This window comes from Triplophysa rosa, linkage group LG12 (assembly GCF_024868665.1).
Source record: "Triplophysa rosa linkage group LG12, Trosa_1v2, whole genome shotgun sequence".
NCBI classification, from domain to species: Eukaryota; Metazoa; Chordata; class Actinopteri; order Cypriniformes; family Nemacheilidae; genus Triplophysa; species Triplophysa rosa.
Window position 1 is genome coordinate 1372657 of NC_079901.1, and position 15912 is coordinate 1388568.

At 37.8% G+C, this 15912-nt stretch overlaps 1 protein-coding gene across 2 annotated transcripts; it reads left to right on the forward strand.

The window, feature by feature from the left end:
* The first annotated feature begins 2931 nt into the window (after positions 1–2931).
* scg3 (secretogranin III) lies at positions 2932–14980 on the forward strand. Of its 2 annotated transcripts, none has more exons than XM_057348609.1 (12): positions 2932–3319; positions 3958–4010; positions 4221–4251; positions 4363–4572; positions 7331–7473; positions 7790–7930; positions 8011–8236; positions 8315–8431; positions 10061–10144; positions 11258–11380; positions 11876–11965; positions 14163–14980. In XM_057348609.1, the coding sequence occupies exons 1-12, from the start codon at positions 3232–3234 to the stop codon at positions 14279–14281; spliced, it is 1425 nt and encodes a 474-aa protein (XP_057204592.1). In that variant the 5' UTR covers positions 2932–3231; the 3' UTR covers positions 14282–14980. The 2 variants fall into 2 exon arrangements, with proteins under 2 accessions (XP_057204592.1, XP_057204593.1); XM_057348610.1 differs by having other exon boundaries at positions 2933–3319; positions 11258–11371.
* Positions 14981–15912: the final 932 nt, after the last annotated feature.

The window sequence follows — 15912 nt, forward strand, 5'->3', positions numbered from 1 at the left end:
CCTCCCTCTATATAATATTTCACCAAAATTCCTTTTTTGATATAATAAACTTTTCTTTTCCAAATGTAGTTAAAATTCAACTGATTAATCATCTTGATCTTTCTATCAGAAATAAACATGGAACCTGTAGGGTAAACACATCTAGATAAAGACTCAGTTTTTGTCAATAAAATTCTCCCAAATATAGAAATATCTCTTTGCATCCATCGGTCCAATCTGGATTTACATTCATAAATGTACATTCAATAAAATGTATTAATAATTTGGAGAGTTTTTGGAACTTGTACATCTTTTTTTTTTTAATAAAACTGTATCATCTAGAGTTGATTAAGCTGTTAATGTCACCAGAGAGCGCATGCATACAGTGTATTTACTCGCGCAATTCACCTATGCGTCCTGCAGAGGGCGGTACAAGCTCCTAACACACTGGTTACAAAACAAGCTTGCCAAAAGCAACCCCAATTTCTTTCTCCTACACTAGTGATCTAAATTAAACTGTAACACTTTCTATCATTTTTATTAATGACAACAAACACTGCAACGAAATAACGTTCAAGAGATATTATATACAATATGTTAAAATTGTGAGTGTGTGTGGGGGGTTAACGTCGTAGGCTATTCAAAACATTCTGGGTTGTTTTTAAGCCACGGTTGGCTAATATATGGACAGAACAAACCCTTGGGTTATAAATTAACCCATGGGATGGTGTTATACCCAACAACATTAGTTACAACAATCCAGCATTTTGGACTGAAACAACCCGGCACGTTTATTATAACACAACAGTTGTTTTGTCCATATATTACCTAACCATGGCTTAAGTGTAAGAGTTTTTATTCGTATGTACGTAAAGGTTTGTCGGCAATACACAGACCAATTTTCGTTAATTAAACTGATTGTAAAACGATAATGGCAAAAGAAATAGCACAGCATACAGATTGCAAAACCTCGTACGTTTTGTACAAACAGTAGGTGAATATGAAATAAATCTTCTTTCATATTGTATAAATGTATCTATTCCCATGTTAGTCCAGATGATAAACTTTCTCAGTTGCCTGTCACATAAAGTTCTACTGTAGCCTGTGGTGGACAGTAACGAAGTAAATTTACCTGAGTACTGTACTTAAGTACACTTTTTGAGTATCTTTACTTTACATGAGTATTATTTTTTCTGAGTACTTGTACTTTAACTTCACTACTACATTTGAAAGACAAATGTCATACTTTTTACTCCACTACATTTATAAAAAGGTTCAAAAGTAGAAAATGGTTTCTATGCAGCGGGGTTTCCTGTGTGCACAATTTATCTGGCTTGCGATCTGCCAGGACCTTTTACTGTTGCCAAGTATTTCAGTTTTTCTAAGCTCGCGGTTTTCCAGCAAGCTTTGAATGGCCATTTGGCAGATTTTTTTAACGCAAATCTGGCAACTCTGGGATCTTCCCCGCTAAACTAATGTAAACGTAGGCGCTGCTACATCGTTGATAGCGCTCTGAAAAGGCAAATAGAACATTAAAAGACGAAAAAGGCACATGTTAAAGTGTGGTGTAATCATCTGTGGGTTACGATCAGTCAAAGATCGTAGAAACATTGTCATGAAAATGATCGGCATAACGGCTAAACGGTAAATAAGCATCACATACACCTTGAGCTACACGTGCGTGTTAACTTCTGATCTGCTGCTGTATCATTTAAAGCGATTTGGAAAATGAATGATGTTTTTACTGAAGTAACTATAGTTGAAGTATTCCTGTTGAAATAAAAACAATAGAACCCTGCCCAAAATACAACAGAAAATGTAATGGATTTAATGGTTATAATGGGAATTGCACTATGGATACTTGTTGTCTACTTGTATGTGATGGATTCTATTGATGGGATGGTACCCAAACACACTACAAAGAGGAATTTAATTTAAAAATCTCATTCTACTTCAAAAATTCATTGTTTTTTTCAGCAGGGATGGTATTTGCAGTAAAACCTGAGTATCCACATATTTACCATTTTCTATATATAGGAACCATACTCCAATTAATAATCTTTAGTTAAACCACAGCAACTAAAAATACCATAGTTTCATTATACTACCTATAGTTTGTTTGTAGTAAAATTATGGTAATGCACATGGTAATAAATACAACAAACACATGGCTTCTACACTTTACTATTTACAAGAACCTTACTACTTACTGGTAAATTGCTGCTTAAAACTGGTAAAGGGAATATACAAAATAAAAAATATATAGGCCTAGGGGGCTAATGAGGATAATTAGGCTAAATGATCATACAGGATTATATCTAAACTAAACATATATGTGCTAAACATATAAAGCTCTTAAAGGAGTTGCTCACTGCAAAATTTGCCCCCATTGACTTTCCATAGTAGGAATAAAAATGACTATGGAAAGACAATGGGGGCAAATTTTGAAGTGAACTACTCCTTTAATACAACTGATACTGTGAGCTACTGAGTGTATTCAGTAGGGTGCTTCAGAGGCATAAGGTATACGACAATAAAACAATGCACAACTGACATAAAGGACATTTACTTTTAATACTTGAGTACTTTTAAAAGCACGTACTTCTGTACTTTTATTTAAGTAAGAATCTGTCTTTGCAACTTCTACTTGTAGAGGAGTAATATTTGACCAGTAGTATCTGTACTTTCACTCAAGTAAGGAAGTTGTGTACTTCGTCCACCACTGATATCTCAGTAGCTATAAGGTTTATAATACAATTAATAATAAATGAATATAAAATGAAAACCATATTAAATTATACAGAAACAGGTGGGATCTTTAATTACATCTCCAGCTGGCGCGTAAATCTTTTCTTTTCTCTTATCAGTTGTGCTCATGCAGCCCTTTATTGTCCCGCATCTTGAACGAAAGTCGAATGCGCCGCATGACGCAGGTGATGCAGACTGACGCAGATGGGCGGGTGTAATCGTGTCGTCCTCCTTCTCCTCCATCCATGAGCTGCTGGAGTCAGGACCCGTTACACGCGGACCGGGGAGCTCGCATCAGCTTATCTGAGCTTAATTATAGCCTGCGACCTGATTTCAGCACTGCAGCGATTTAACAGCACCCGCACATCTAAAGCGCTATAGACAGCGAGGCGCTGAAGCGCGCACGCCACTGCGCCAGGATCACTGCGCACGACTCCGTCCAGACAGAGCCGAACAGGGAGCCCATCTCCTGGATAACACGAGCAATACAGCATCAGCGGAACGATGGCGTCAAAACGCACAGGGCTGATGGTCGTGGTTCAATTTCTGGCTGTAATAATAGCGCACATCTCCGCGTTTCCCACACCTGACGGTGAGTTAAAACATATCGCATCCAATAATCAACGTTTGGCTTTAATTACGCAGAATGTCGAATCGTTGCGTAAATGACTTCCTCTTACTGTCATAACAATCAGGACAATTTCTATGTATACAGTATGTACAGGAAACTGGGTTATTTATTATGAAGGAATCATATGTGTGTAAATATACCTCTGTGTATGATTGTTGTTGCTTTGGAAAGAAGTTGGGATACGATGGAACAGTTGCAATGCTTTTATTTAGTTGTTCATTAGTTATTCCATAGGAAGCTCTCTGCGTTTTCAAAAGGCTTTTAATCTTTTGTCCTGTAATCCGATAATTCAGTAGCAGCTTCATTAGGACTGTTTAAATTGCAACTGAAAGGACTAAAGTAAAAAAAAACACCAAAAAGTAAAGAGAGTAAAGTCCCTGCATATTAATTGTTTATAATGATTGTGATTACAAGAAATTATTGTTATAACCATGTAGTTACAATGTTATGACTATTTAATACTAGAGTCAGACTGTTATTGTAGTTCTCCTGCATGTTTTGTCCTCCTAGTCATGTATTAAGGTCAAGACTGACTCATCCCTGATCGGATCTCTGCTTTTAATGACTGTGTGTCTTTGTGTGTTTGTTCTTATGTCCAGATAAGAGTGTGTACAACCGAGAGCTGACAGAAGAGAAACCATTAGAGCAGCAGGTGTGATCTCAGAAATATTCACATATTGTTTTATTACAATATTAACATAGCACTGTTCATTTTTCATTTGTCATTTATTCTATTCTTTAAAAAATATATAAAAATGATTTGAACACAACTATTTGTTTCCAAGAAAACGAGCATTAAAAGGAGCATGATGCTTAAAAGTCTAAAAATACAGAAAAAACGATATTGTGCTTTTTTCAATAGATTGCAGAAGCTGACAGCATCAGGAAGACAGGTGAGAAATAATCTTATCAGTGCTGAAGGAACACTTCATAGTGAGCAATAGCTTTTTTTCACACAAGTGTGAAAGTTGCTTGTTGGTTCAGTGTGATGTCCATCCATCCAGACCCCAAGCCAACGGCACCAGCAGAGGCGGAGTCAAAGTCAGAGAACGATGACATCACTTTCCTAAAGTCTCTGGCTGAGAAGTCCAAAGAGTCAAACAATGAGACTCCTGTGTCCGATTCTGTGGATGATGAGTCTGACTCCACTAAAAACAGAAGACTGGCTGATGACTATGACTCTACCAAGAATGGAATGGACTACAAATACCAAGGTGAGAAAACAGAAATCCTGCTGATAAAATATAGCCAGTCCTTGGCTCTGTTGACAATACCTCACAGTATAATGTGCACACGAGGAATACTGTTCCCACAGCGCAATTCACTTTGACCTTCAAATTCTATAACACCCATGAATATTTACTCTTTACACAAAATTGAACGAGAAATGCTAACTACACATGTTGGTCATATAACAATTTAGCAGACATTTAATATTGCAGAATATATAGTGCCTGACTTTGTGTTTCTAAATTTGTACAATATATTGTATAAGTGTAGCAGGTTTATGCTGAACATTCTCTCATCTCTTTGTGTGAGGCTTTTTTTGCTGTATTTGAGGAAATTTGATTTTAAAGTAATATACGTTAGGTTAAGAAAAACCAAGCTGTTCAAAAGTCATGTTATCTATTGCTCTTGCTAATCCAGTCCTGTGATTTAAAATGCAGGAACAGGTGGCAGACACCACAGGTCAATCAAGAGAGAGAGGATTATCTCTCTCTCTCTCTACAGACTGCTGCACTGAATGTTTTATAGCATTTAACGTCAGTCTCTAACAGCAGGACAGGTATATGTGCCGTAGTAAAACTAAGTTATTCACATATTCTTGTTCGGTCACTTACTTACATTGTGTGATGTTTTTTTCTTGAAGTTGTTATACATTTAGGGACTTTTTTAGAAAGCTAAAAGGGTCTATCTTGACGAACTTAAACTCGGTTCTAATAGGTTCACATGATCCCTATTTTTTCTTTTTTTAAATTAAAGGGATAGTTCACCCAAAAATAAAAATTCTGTCATCATTTACTCCAGTGCCGATCCTAGACGTCTGGGGGCCCTAAGCAAACTTGTGAGGGGCCCTTGTACAAATAATTACAATTAGATATAAGGCCTAGGCCTAAACATAACTGTAAACTGCAAGAAATCAAAAATAATAACTCAATTTACACACTTAAACGAATAAAGTCTGAAAGAAAAAAGTTCCATATTTTGACGCATTTCCGAGTGAAATTGAATGTTGAATGAGAAAAATAGTTGGCATGGCTTTCGTCTTTCTCTGCGATTTGATTGGATGTATAAATCAGCTTTTGCATTTGAAATGGAACTGGCAGCAGACTGACAGTTGAAGGGGAGGAGTTAATAGATGCTCCGCCCAAGCCGTCTAACATACGTCATTTGAGATGGACAGTCATTACAGGACGGAAGTGCATGTTCAGATTTTAACTGAAGATTATGAGGCCACACAAATTTTAAAAAGAGAATGACCCACATTGATAAGCTATTTACAATAAACGCTGCAATATTTCATGAAAAAAAAATTCATTTCACTGGGACTTTAACAATTCAACAATTTGACATCTTAATAGCAACATTAAACATTAACATGTTATTTCAGTAATATTAATCTCTAGAGAGAGAGTCATTTTACCTCTAACAGTTCTGTGAAATAAAGTCCAGGTTCCTAAAATATGAAATAAATGTCATAAAAAACATGAAATGTAACTTTTTTATACATGTCAACATATTATTACAACACTAACGTCATGTTTCAAATCAAATTATGAGTAAACTGTCATTGCTTCATTTAATGTTTTGCCACATAGAACCTTATTATTCCAAAGAAAGTGATTTGTTTAGAAATCGAAGGTTCTGTCTACATTTGAACTGTTAAAAAAAATATATATATATATTATTTAATAATATACATTTAGAATACATTTAAGGTTTCTGTCCATTTCATGTATAAAAGATGCTTGTTCCCCCTGTCATTATTGTAAAAACCTTGAAGCTCATATCTCAAAACTACTTAGAAAGCAGATGAAACCTATCTTTTTGTCCAAGGTGACAAATTGTTTTTTTATAGTTCACCCTAAATTCTGTTTAGTTATAGTTTGACTACATCAGACATTTCTAACTGAAAAGATGAAGTAGATTTTGACATTCGTGATATGATCTTTTGAACAGTATAATTCAGATTTGAATAAAGGCCCCGTGGACACTCAAGTCTCTCTCTCTCTCTCTCTCTCTCTCTCTCTTTCTCTGTGTCTGATGTGAGCGTCAGACGTTTGATCAGTCTCATGTTTCAGTCTGATGCTGACTTTACAGAAAGACATATGAGCAGTAACTGGATCTGTGTGCTAGATAATGGCCGATGGAGTGAATGTTTTGTGCAGTGGGAGGTGTTTTTGTGGACTTCTGCTGTATTGCTGGAATTACAGACAAGAATTGCTGGCAACACTCACATTTTATTATAACACCTCCTCCTACAGTGTCTCTCTTTTTATCCTAACAACACAATCTAAAGCTTTCGAGAGCTTGTTTCTGATCATTTCTAGACATTGTGAGATTTCTCCTGGTATGAAATAGAAATCTATGGATCAGTGTCTGTGAAGCGTCAGCAGTGCTGTAAATTCACTGCATGGAGGAAACTTGAGTAACTGTATTTATGTAAGAAATGCGCACAGCCTTTGAAGGCCATGTCATGGGTAAATGATGGAAATCCTCTACATTTTGTGCAACTGTGTCCTCCCGCATTCATTCTCATTTCCCACCCGGACCTTTAGAATTACCACATGTACACCACAGTGAACCACAGTTATATAAGACGATTGCACAGTTGTTATAAACATACATGATGTCATGATGACCAATGAGAATCAAGCATTTTAAGAGAGGCATGCATTTGACGAGCAACATTCATGCAAAGTCATTTCTGTAAATTGGAGTGATGTGACGTGGTTATGTGTTTTGTTTCAGATGATCCTGAGAGCTTTCGCCAGCTGGATGGGACGCCCCTGACAGCTCAGGACATCGTCCAGAAAATCGCTAACAAAATCTACGAAGAGGACGATAGAGGAGTGTTTGACAGGATTGTTTCGAAACTCCTCAAGCTGGGCCTAGTAAGACATCAGTCTTCATTCGTTTGTTTTGATGAGTGGTGATATCAGGGTTCATTGGCCGATGGCAGAATCAGGGTTGTGCACCATTAAGAATCCAGAATGGCTGTCAAAAACGGACAGTATGTAAGTCGCTTTGGATAAAAGCGTCTGCCAAATGCATGAATTTAGATGAAAATGTTTCCATGACACCCGTGACCCATCCATAATGTGCTCATTTCTCTATAGGGTAATGAAAATGGTCTGTCACAAAGTAATCCCTGTTTAACTGATCGTAGTAGAAGGAGTAAGATGTGTGTGTGTTTGTGATGTGCTTCAGATCACAGACAGTCAGGCAGAGACGCTGGAGTACGAGGTTGCAGAAGCCCTGCAAGATCTGATTACCAAAAACGCCAAAGACAACATGATTGGAGAGCTGAGTATGGACTACCCCGTTAACACAGCAACTGAAGACAATATGGTATGAGTGTGTGCTACAACCCATCAACATCTAAAAGGTTTCTCATTTTACTCAACAGTTCTCTGTTTGCTTGTGTTCAGGATGAGGAAGATAGACCCAGCCGGCGGTATGATGAAGAGGATGAGGGTGGTGATGATGACGACGAAGAGCCGGAGGAGGAGAGCAAAGATGACACAGTAAGAGCTGATGACTCATGGGACACTGTGAGTGACGGAAATGACAGGAATGAACTCAACCCTGAGGATGGACTGCAGGACCTTCAGTACTTCCCCAACTTCTACAGACTGCTCAAGAGTCTCGACACAGGTACACAACACACAACAGTATTCCTTCATAATCACAGGATGAATCTGAAGCACAGTTGAGTTGGTTTCGTCGTTACAGATCAGGATCGAGAGGAGAGAGAGACCCTCATCACCATCATGAAGACTTTGATTGACTTTGTGAAGATGATGGTGAAATACGGCACCATCACACCCGAAGAAGGAGTTTCTTATCTTGGTAAGAGCGAGACAAAAGAAAACACAGAAAGCCATCTACTGTAGACCTCTTACAGTTTCTATCCACATGAAAGTGTAAAGAATCTGAAAACAGCCAGTCTAGTGACCAGTGATGTCTGAAAGCTTGAGTCTTCAGTCAGCTTGAAACGGATCTACTTGATGTCTTTGCGCTGTGGTTTGAGACCCATTGTTTTGACTCATCTGTAAAATAGATTTAAAAAATGGTTGAATTTTTTAGCTGTTGAATCATAAACAGTCAGTCAAAATCAATGTGTTCTTGACAGTGTCGTGACGTGAATAAAAGTTTGACTGATGTGACGGATAACAATACACAGATTCATGCGATCCGGAGACGTGGTGTTGTTCATGAAAGGACACAAGTGCTGGATGTTTCATGACCATATATGTTCAGCACATCTGTGTTCATTGCGTGTAATGAATTCCATCTGTTTCTTTAATGAGATGTGATAGGACACAGATAACGGAGTGGATTTCTCCATTACGCATTAAAGAGAGGAGGTTACTCAGGCAACCTGCGGCACATGATGACACGCTGCACAGATCAAATGAAATAGAAGGCTGTGTTGCCGGGATACGGCCGTCCGGTTATTGATCGTGCTTTTAACATGAGATGAGGCTCCTGCCATTGTGTCCTAATCTTCCACCCTCAGATTGTGTGTTTGCGTGACTGTGTGCGTGTTTGTCTATGGCAAACAGCTCCAGGTCACATAATGAGTACATGCAGATATTGCTCTCTGTTTAGTCTTTGAATAAACCATACTTATCACCACAATAAAACTGACAGTATTTTCAAAAAGATGAAAATGATAGAGAATTGGATTGTCAAGATTGTGATCTCTGTGTGGCAGGTGTTTGGAGGGTAGCGGTGACACACTCATTTAATGAGACATTATGAAGAATCATGCACTCATACATAATGATCTAAGAAATCAAGGCAGAAATATTTAACAAGATGCTAATTGGGTCAGTATTTTCATATTAACGTCCCTGTGAACCGGAAGTTGTGGTCGTTTTTACTTCTGTATTCTGACACATTTACTAGTGAATTCCGAATGAGAAAAGGGTGGCCGTGGCTTGTGTTTTAAACTGCAAATTCATTGGATATACAAAAACAGGCGTTTTTATATTTTTAAATGGAACTGGCAGCAGACTGCTCTGCCCAAGCCGTCTAACGTACGTCATCTGACATGGATAGCCACTAGAGGGCAGAAGTGCATTTTCAGATTTTAATTTAAGGTTATTAGGGCACATTAATTTTAAAATGAGAATGACCCACACTGATGAGATATTTATAATAAACACTGCAATATTACATGACAAATTGGGAATTGTAATTTTGTATTTCACTGGGACTTTAAAGACTTAAAATCTAATTTTTTATGTTGTTTATGTGGTTTTAATGAGGTCATAAACCTATAACCAATCACTCATTTGATCACTGTGAATCAGCAGTTTGAGGCATAAGTATGCAAAATGGAGCTGGGGATTTCCAGAATCACAGAGATCAGTGTATTATTTACATCAGTGAAAAACAAAATATCGTTATTCATGCTTCATGCTGATATCAGAAAAGCAGAACACATTGTGATTTACTGTTTTTTTCACACAGAAAACCTGGACGCTATGATCGCCCTGCAGACCAAGAACAAGTTGGGCAAATCTCTGGTTCCGCTCAGTGTTGCGCCCCCTACAGGTACAAAAACATGTTGAGTTGTTCCTGGCCTGCCACAAGATCCAGAAAACTTACTATAAGGTTATATGTAGCTAGGGTTAGGAATCGAAAGGAAAAGGAATCGGATACTTGAAATTAAAATTTCAATTCCTGTGTGCATATTTTCCGAAATGTGCATGTTTTAATTTGTGATAAAGCACAGGAACCACAAATTGACCATAGTTTCATTACAGTAACTACACTTTAACCATGATGTAGTTAAGCTATGGTAATACAAATTGTAATAAATCAGACAAAACATGGTTGCTATGTGTATGTATACACAAAACGGTGCTCATAAATATATATATTTTTTGCAAACCAGTCAGTGAGTAGGACAAGTGACCATACGTGGTATCTAAATATTTTACTTCAACTGTGGAATCGAAAGTGGGAATCGATAAGAATCGATAACCAGAATCATAATCGATGAAATTCAGACGATACCCAACCCTATATGTAGCTAACATGAACTATCAATGAACAGTGTAGTTTTACAGTTGTTTTAGTGAATGGTGAAATTAGCATTATAAGATCAACAAATGCCGCCAGAAGCCTTGTTCATTTTTAGTTTACATTCTAGTAATGTAGTTACTGTAACTGTGCCTTCACACAGCCAGTGAAACCTAGCGACAAAGCGACTTGATCTCATTCATTTCAACGGAGAGCTGGCAACTTCCCGCGACACGAGCGACAGTGACCGTTGGCGACAGGAAGTGGGCGTGTCTAGCAACGCGACAAAGTTGAGAGTTGCTCAATTTTATGCAAATGATGAGTGACTTTCGTGAGCGAACACCAATAGGAGTAAAGCAGCGGAGCTCACATCATCCGTCTCCCGTCAGTTACAGCAGGGTTTGTTTATAACTGTTACTAGAAAAACCAAATCTAGAAATCTAGAGTCGCTGGCGATGTGTACGCACAGTAACTAATGTTTTAATCAAATACATAAAACCATTTATGGTTTCAAATCCTGACGTCACCCTGGGTTCTGATTGAAAATCTGGTTTGTTGGTTCCCATCAGATCTCTGCACCACGCCCATAAAACATTATAAACTGCAAGTCACATCACTGTGGTTTTCCCCCTCTCCATCCAGAGAAAGCAGCGGATGATGATGACAACACCAAAACAGAGGCTGCCAAAATGCAGAAAGAGTATGAGTCCCTGAAAGACTCAACCAAAGATGTGCAGCAGACTGCAGCAGAGATCAGTGAGTACGGTATGATCCTCTCACATCTTCACACCAGCTCACTGCTGCAGTAGCTACTAACTGTAATGAATGAATTATGAGCTCACGTCGAGGGAGGATGACATTTTGAAACTGACTGTAGATTCTCATCAAAATTACAAACATTCATGATAGAATTGAAATAGGGGCAGTTGTGGCCTAATGGTTAGAGAGTCGGACTCATGACCAGAAGGTTGCCGGTTCGATTCCCAGGGCCGGTGGGTAACAACTGAGGTGCCCTTGAGCAAGGCACCTTACCCCTACTTGCTCCCCGGGCGCTGCAGTGATAGCTGCCCACTGCTCCGGGGGTACGTGTGTTCACTACTCTCTGGATGGGTTAAATGCAGAGGTCATATTTCATTGCCTTGTACTTGTACATGTGCAATGACGATAATCTAAATCTAAAAAAAAAAAAAATCTAAATAATACACATAGAACGTAAAATCACCAGGTTTATTTCAGAAGTGTCATTCTTTCTTTTGTCAGGTCATCCTGGTAGATCTGAGAGCTATCTGGAGGCAATCCGCAAGAACATTGAATGGCTGAAGAAACACAACAAGGACGGCAACAAAGACGGTAAATATCTATTAGATTTCACATCATCAGATCAATTGTTTCCTCAGAATTTTAGGTTAAGAACATGACAGTGATTGTTTTTTTATATCTATAAGGCTTTGTTTATTATAGAATTCTGACTTGGTTGGATTGAAGCTGAAAAACGTTTAGGTCTGCTTTTTTTCTTGTAATCGATGTTTTTTAATGGCTGATGTGGAAAGATCAGAGGGATGATGGTCAGTTGAAATGAAATACAAGAGTCCAGTCTCTCTTTCTCTCTCAGACCCATCTGAGGGCTTTTCTTTAAAGTGAAGTTACACAATTTATTTGAAACATGGAGAAGAACGGTCGAATCAAAAAACGCTTTTCTTTCCCTTATTTTGCAATTGAAATAAGCTCGGGTGGGAGAGCTCATGAATATGCGTGGCTTTAATGAGCTTGGCCCCGTTACAGCGCTGCGACTCGGATCTGCTGTGTTATAGACAAAAGATCTGTGCGTACGAGAGCGGACATCTGTCTGTGTTATTCAGAGCTTCACATCACTGTGTGTTTTCACATGCAAACTCTCTCTCTATTCTGTTCTTCATATTCCAAACAGACTCAACAGAAGCCTGTTATAATCAAAATGTGTGAAACTCCAGAATAAAGTCCGAATGATACACATTTTATTAAAGAAAAAAGCATGAATCTAATTCAGCAATAGATTTCATTAATGTCCAGAGACTCTGAGAGACAGTAGACTATGGAAGCATATTGGTTGCTATTTTCAATTTGAAATGCAATACGCAAAATGGCAATGCAGTATGTAAAATGACAATGCAATTGTGTATTTAAATATTCATTTTAAATAACATATGTGCAACATTAAGTGCAAAATGATTTTTTTTTTAAATCAATTATATCAAAATCAATTATATCAATTACATTTGTCAGTTCCTACACTAGTTTTCATGTGTTATTTAAATGGATATTTTTTAACACTCTTTAAGTTGCAAAATTAAAATGAAAATGCATTCCCCGGATTGATTATATACTGTATGTTTAAGATAGTCAAGCAAAACTGAAGCAAAATGAAAATTCAAATGTTATTTTCCCTAAATGCATTAACATCATCAGGTCGAACAAGTAATTTTTGTCTTTGTGCTCCAATTCGTGTGCATGCGATTTAATGTTTTATCAGCTCTGCAGCCACACATCCATGCACGTAACGAGCGATGCTGGCTCCGCCCTCACACGATGCTGCTATACCGGGGAGGGGGCATGGCCAGCTCAAAATGCATTTTCAAGTCCACATTGAATTTTACAACACCCAACGTGCTGTGTGTAATGAAAATGCAATCCCAAATGTTCAACCTGTTAATGTTAATGCATTTAGGGAAAATAACACTTGAATTTTCATTTTGCTACAGTTTTGCTCGACTATCTTAAACACATACAATCAATCCGGGGAATGCATTTTTATTTTCATTTTGCAACTTAAAGAGCATTAAAAATATCCATTTAAATAACACATTAAAACTAGTGTAGGAACTGACAAATGTAATTGATATAATTGAATTTTTATTTTCATTTTGCACTTAATGTTGCACATATGTTATTTCAAATGTATATTTAAATACACAATTGCATTGTCATTTTACATACTGCATTGCCATTTTGCGTATTGCATTTCAAATTGAAAATAGCTACCAATATGCTTCCATAGTAGACTAACACTGACTTACATGAGAACTTTCATCTGGAGGATTCTGGAGGTGGATGTGTGTTTGTGAAAGAACAGAAAGCGTCTGTGTGCTGCCATGGTTACTGTAATAATGTTCTGATCACTGTTCTTAAGAACACACGTGTGTCTCTCAGAAATCATCTGCACACACACATGTAATCTGTGTACAGCGATTGTGATAAATTCTTCATGGCCACAGACTGAGCGAGACAGAAAACACACAGCTCTTGTGTGCTAGGACATTCAAACTGCCCACGTTCACAAACATGCACACATGATACCCGGCAACCTTTATAGCCCCCCCTAATCCCCCACCCCCCCCCCAAAACCTTCACGCTTATTAACATTCAATGTGTTCAGAGCTTGCCTTACAAAAAGGATGTTTATTTGAGTGTAAATCCTGGTCGGACACCAAATACGCTTTAGAGAAGGGCTGTCGTGTTCTCCATACATGTGTCTATACTGACATGTTTTTCTCCTCGTTGGATCTGTAAGATTACGACCTGTCCAAGCTGAGGGACTTCATGGACCAGCAGGTGGACGCTTACATCGATAAAGGCATCCTGGAGAAAGATGAAGGTGACATCATCAAGAGAATCTACGGAAGCCTGTAGGAACTGCAAACCAAGCTTCTCCTGTAATCCAGTAACTGTTAGACTGCATACTAAATCAATTTCCACTGGCCATCCTAACACAGATCCTAATGCTATAACTCCTGATAAAACATACTTTTTAGTGGGCGACTCGGGCAGTATTTCTGCAAAAGTATATTCTCCTCAAGGCAATATCTTCTCTCAGTCACACAATCTACTGCTGGACGAACGACCCAACATCACATTTGAGTTGGAAGTGTTCTTACTCATTAGGACCGAAAAACACCATTTGCTACCTAGAATTCTAAAACTCGGTAAATGTGGTGGCAAGACCTACAGATGAGCGTAAACTAGAAGCTTTTGCACCTGTTTCTCTTTCGCAATAGACTTTTACATCATCTTCTGCATATACTGTATGTCTTTAACATTCATTCATTCGTCAAGAGCATCTTTCCTAATTTGATCTTTTTAGAAGGAAATTCATCTGCGTTGTTGTTTCTAAGTCATCCACAACAAACCAGTGTATACTGGCAGTGAATCTCTGTCGATTTCGACCCCCTAATCTGATTCTGTAGGGGACAGTCTCTTTGGTTTTCTGGGTTGTTTCTTCACTATAGGTCTCTGTATATTCCGCACGCTATAGATTCACACAAATCAAGTATTTTTAAATGTAAATATTGTGATTTTCCAAATATCAAATAAACATTGCCTTTCTTTAAATGTGTGGTCTGTACTTTGAATCAGTTTATCATGAAGATTAGCTATGAGAGATGTCACATTCAGCTGATCAGGTCGAACGTGTCGCTGTATTGAAAACACGGTCACATACATTTTATTATTCATGTGTCTTACTGGGGGGTATTCCAGAAAGCAGGGTTAACTTTCCGTCAGCTAAACCCTGAACTCTGGGTTGATGAACCCAAACCTCGCTTACTCGGGGTGTGTCGGTTCCAGAACCCGTTTGAAGGGTGAGTTTAATCAACCTCCCGCAGGTTACCCAGAGTTAACGCTCGCTCACAGGAACAACATGAAGACATTGCCAATGGATCACAGATTTCACGAGTAACCATGGAAACGGTTAAGAAGCTTAAAGTTTTTGACTGTGAAACAACGTTATAAATCAGGGTTTTTTTGCTCAAATGACTTAAATCTGCATCGGTGTATAAATTGCTAAATTAAAAAACATAACTATTGTGTAATTGAATTTATAAGTTTATAAAAGTATAAACGCTATTAAATATAAAATTTAGATATATGTAAGCTACTATATATATACGTTTTTTTATACGACGATATTTAAAATATATATTCATTATGGCTATCTCTGATTTGTCGAGATGTTTGTAACCGTTACTTTACCATGTGTATGGTTTTCTACCTGTGTATTTTAGGTGCACTCAATTACATTACTAATTGTGTAGGCTGTATATGAAACCTGTTTTATTCCTTAAAAAACTACTTGTATTTGGTTTTGTGAAAACAGACTTTGCAATGTACCAGCTTTATTTTGACCAGTTGCTGATGTAGTCATATTAGTGGAGACTCCTTTAATTGTAGAAACTGCAACAGTTTTTTACACTTCAGTACACACTAACCATGATAATTCATGTCTTCTATAATAACAATACATGAAACACACCCATCATAAGATT

Coding starts and splice junctions, on each gene's coding strand:
- scg3 (XM_057348609.1), top strand. CDS start 3,232: ATGGCGTCAAAACGCACAGGGCTGATGGTCGTGGTTCAATTTCTGGCT. Junction 3,320..3,957: donor CGCGTTTCCCACACCTGACG/GTGAGTTAAAAC, acceptor TCTTATGTCCAG/ATAAGAGTGTGTACAACCGA. Junction 4,573..7,330: donor AATGGACTACAAATACCAAG/GTGAGAAAACAG, acceptor GTTTTGTTTCAG/ATGATCCTGAGAGCTTTCGC.